General features: G+C 44.7%; 1 protein-coding gene across 1 annotated transcript in view; it reads right to left on the minus strand.

Annotated features, from left to right (window-relative positions):
- Positions 1-5,000, minus strand: part of cntn1a (contactin 1a) — a 34,084-nt gene that overhangs the window by 11,851 nt on the left and 17,233 nt on the right. The window contains 3 exon segments of the mRNA NM_180969.2: positions 115-296; positions 482-608; positions 3,287-3,325. Of these exon segments, the coding sequence (NP_851300.2) occupies positions 115-296; positions 482-608; positions 3,287-3,325 (348 nt within the window).

Here is a 5,000-nt window from a genome sequence, read left to right on the forward strand (position 1 = left end):
TGTTAACGAGCAGCTGGACAGGTGTACCTAATAAAGTGGCCAGTGAGTGTATTTACAGTATATACACAAGTGTATGTGTGTGTGTGTGTGTGTGTGTGGGTGTGTGAGACTCACAGCCGAACTGTACTCTGGCTCTCCGGCTGGTGACGCTGCCGTACTGGTTGCTGGCCACACAGGTGTAGTTTCCCGCATGTTTGCTCTTGTCAGGTGAGCTGATCTGCAGGTTTCCCTCCGACACACTGTAGTGAGGATCACCGCCCTCTGCTAACACCAGCTCTGCGTTATTCAGCCTCCACCTGCACACACACACACACACACACACACACACACACACACACACACACACACACACACAAAACAGGGTTACTAGTTACTACAGGTCAAACAATGTGAATGTGTGTGTGTGTGTGTGTGTGTGTGTGTGTGTGTGTGTGTGTGTGTGTGTGTGTGTGTGTGTGTGTGTGTGTGTGTGTGTGTGTACCTGTATGAGGCCGGTGGGTTGGCTCTGGTCCTGCAGGTCAGTGTGATCTTCTCCTCTGGACTCTCCTCAGGGTAGATGGTGTCGAGTGGCTGCTCCTCGAACACCGGCCCGAAGCCTGCAGACTCACCTGACAACACAACAACAACAACAACAACAACACAACAACAACAATATTACTGCTAATAATAATAACAGTAATAATAATCATAGTCATCTGATTAATCACAATAACTGCAGACAAAATACAGGAATTACACAAGTCAGATCTCCTGCACATCAACACATACTTCAGGACAATATCAGCATTATCCATCAACACACACACACACACACACACACACACACACACACACACACACACACACACACACACACACACACACACACACACACTCACACACACACACACACACACACTCACACACACACACACACACACACACACACACACACGCGCTGCTGAATTATGCATGGTAAGAGCAGGTCTGTGCATTAGCGGAGTGCAGCGGCTCCGGTCGGCCTGATGTGGAGCTGCTCGTCCATTAGAGCATGCTGGGATACCGGTCAATACATCCTGATGATCAATAACTGATGAAGAGGAAGAGGATTCCAGCAATCAGACACAACATCAAGAACACACACACACACACACACCCACACACACATCTGATGGAGACTCTTCACACTGCAGTGGTTGTGTGCGAGTGTGCTGTAACTGCTCCCGCAGTGTCTCTGCTGCTCTACACAGAGCTGACGGATTTAAGAATGTTGACATTTCTGGACTAGAAACACGCGAGTGCACTTCTACATGTGTGACTCAGTGTGTGTGTGTGTGTGTGTAAGTGTGTGCGTGTTTGCGCGTGTGCGCGTGTGTGCGCGTGCGTGTGTGTGTGTTTAAGTGTGTGCGTGTGTGTGTGTGTGTGTGTGTGTGTGCATGTGTGTGTGTGTGTGTGTGTGTGTGTGTCTCCGTCCAGCAGATTGAGTCAGTCTGACTGTAAATGAGTCTTCTGATCAGACATGAATAATTCATCATCAGGGGTTTCATCAGAGCAGCGCTGCGCGGGGTTTATCATGATCTGATCTTATTAACACACACACACACACACACCAGTTACTGTTCACCAACACACACACACACACACATGTTTAGGATGATAATCTGATCTACACAGCTGACAGACATTATTCAGATGATCTGAGTCTTGTTTACAGACGGATGTTCAAACAGCTGAAGTCAGAATTCCTGTAGTCAACACAGCTGTAGAACACATCATAACCCTGACCTGAGTGTTGCATAAACTCCATTTAATCCAGAGAATCTTAAATAAATAACATTTCCCCAGAAGAAACAAACACTCACTCACTCACTCTCCTCCAGCTGAGTCCCTTTATTTATCAGGGGTCGCCACAGTGGAATGAACCAACAACTATTCCAGCATATGTTTTACACAGCGCATACCCTTTCAGCTGCAACCCAGTACTGGGAAACACCCATACACACTCATTCTCACACACACACTAGTGTCAGTGTAGTTGATCAGTTCCCCTATAGCGCATGTGTTTGGACTGTGGGGGAAACCGGAGCACCCGGAGGAAACCCACACCAACACGGGGAGAACATGCAAACTCCACACAGAAACACCAACTGACCCAGCCGAGACTCAAACCAGAGACCTGAGTGCTGTGAGGCCACAGAGCGACACCACTGAGCCACCGTGTCACCCCTTCCATTTCTAATATTCAGAATAATAGCTCATGTCATGTCAGGCTGTGGCAGTGTGAGATGCTGGCTGAGGTGTTTGTGCTGAAGGTGAATAAACACATCAGACCCTCATCATCCAGCACGAGCGCAGGTTTACAGCAGTGTTGACCTTCACTTCACCCTCCACACCAGCTCTGTGCAGCGAGGAGACCTGCGCTAAACCCCGCCCACAAAACCCCACTGACCAATCACACATCAGCAACCCCTCACTGACAGCCAATAGCAGACCAGCTTCTGTTCATCGATAACATCAACTGTGTGCAGCAGACACTGACAGTCATCATCCACATGACGATGAGCTACAGAATTACACTCAGCTAAACGACACCAGCAGACATCTGTGCAGTGATGATCACTTCCAGACCAAATATCTGAATATTCCTAAACCAAGAAGACGAGCAGAACACAGATACAACACAGAGTCAACATTCAAGAAGAAAACCAGACAGAGATCTGCCAATGGGGGAATAATTAAGTGGAGGAACTTCATCTCCAATTAAATCACTCATATGAGAATATTCAGGCCAATCAGCTGCAGATCTCCCGCCGCACACACATAGCGATCCGCGTGCCTGTGTGACTGATGCATTGTGGGAGCGCGGCGAGTGTTTGTGAGATTTGTAAAGCGCGTGTAGACACACTGATGAAACACACACTGATCAAAGCCTCTCCAGGAATCAGCAAACGACTGGCGGAGGGCGCAGGCTCCCCAGGCTTTGATGGAGAACGGGTGGAGGAGGTCGGGCAGGGCAGATGGAAATGTGTGCGTTTAATCTTCTGCTCCCCCACAATGCCGAGCGTCTTTATTAGCATGCTGAATTATGTTAGCGTCTGCGAGATCCTCCCCGAACACACATGGAACAGACGGCTGTAGTGTCTGACCAGCGCACCGCGCATCTCCAGCAACACACACACACACACACACACACACACACACACACACACACACAGTTAGTTTAATGCAGAAGATAATGTGATAAAGTAAACCTTGATAAATCACTCTGGAAGCGGTTCAGACCGTATGTCTGGATGGTTGTACTCACCCCCAAAGACTTCTGGGAAATCAGCACACACCGACCAAACTGAAAGACAAACACAAACAACATCAGACACACAACAACTCAGCATAAACAACAACAGCAGCAGCACATTAGTGCGTCTAATATAACTCAACTAGAACAGACAGAATGAGGGATTAATGCAAACAGCAAGCGGCAGAGTTTATCTGCATCATCTCGTCTGATAATCAGTGGAAGCCAAACTCGTAATGGAGCATTACCCAGCAGATCCAGATCTGATACGGCCTGTTCAGAAACTAAGTGTACAGTGATGTTCCTGTGATAGCAGATAATGCTGACCGACACTGTGGTCAAACCCCTGATGTCCTCAGATGACCGACAGCATTCATTTAACTGATCTCAGAATTTACACAAGACCACAGGAGATCAGATTTTATATATATATATGTATATATATATATATGTGTGTGTGTGTGTGTGTGTGTGTGTGTGTGTGTGTGTGTTATATACTCACAATGAGAAGAGAGTGGTCGTATCAATGGTGTATTACAGACTCACAGCGTCTGATCTATAGTGTGTTATAGACTCATAGTGGTCTGATCTATAGTGTGTTATATATACTCACAGTGGTCTGATCTATAGTGTGTTATATACTCACAGTGGTCTGATCTATAGTGTGTTATATATACTCACAGTGGTCTGATCTATAGTGTGTTATATACTCACAGTGGTCTGATCTATAGTGTGTTATATACTCACAGTGGTCTGATCTATAGTGTGCAATATACTCACAGCGTCTGATCTATAGTGTGCAATATACTCACAGCGTCTGATCTATAGTGTGTTATATAATCACAGTGTCTGATCTATAGTGTGTTATATACTCACAGCGTCTGATCTATAGTGTGTTATATACTCACAGCGTCTGATCTATAGTGTGTTATATACTCACAGCGTCTGATCTATAGTGTGTTATATACTCACAGTGTCTGATCTATAGTATGTTATATAGTCACAGTGTCTGATCTATAGTATGTTATATAGTCACAGTGTCTGATCTATAGTGTGTTATATACTCACAGCGTCTGATCTATAGTGTGTTATATACTCACAGCGTCTGATCTATAGTGTGTTATATACTCACAGTGTCTGATCTATAGTGTGTTATATACTCACAGCGTCTGATCTATAGTGTGTTATATACTCACAGCGTCTGATCTATAGTGTGTTATATACTCACAGCGTCTGATCTATAGTGTGTTATATACTCACAGCGTCTGATCTATAGTGTGTTATATACTCACAGTGTCTGATCTATAGTATGTTATATAGTCACAGTGTCTGATCTATAGTATGTTATATAGTCACAGTGTCTAATCTATAGTGTGTTATATACTCACAGCGTCTGATCTATAGTGTGTTATATACTCACAGCGTCTGATCTATAGTGTGTTATATACTCACAGTGTCTGATCTATAGTATGTTATATAGTCACAGTGTCTGATCTATAGTGTGTTATATACTCACAGTGGTCTGATCTATAGTATGTTATATAGTCACAGCGTCTGATCTATAGTGTGTTATATACTCACAGTGGTCTGATCTATAGTGTGTTATATACTCACAGTGGTCTGATCTATAGTGTGTGTTGTATACTCACAGTGGTCTGATCTATAGTGTGTTATATACTCACAGTGGTCTGATCTATAGTGTGTTATATACTCACAGTGTCTGATC

This window comes from Danio rerio, chromosome 25 (assembly GCF_049306965.1).
Source record: "Danio rerio strain Tuebingen ecotype United States chromosome 25, GRCz12tu, whole genome shotgun sequence".
NCBI classification, from domain to species: domain Eukaryota; kingdom Metazoa; phylum Chordata; class Actinopteri; order Cypriniformes; family Danionidae; genus Danio; species Danio rerio.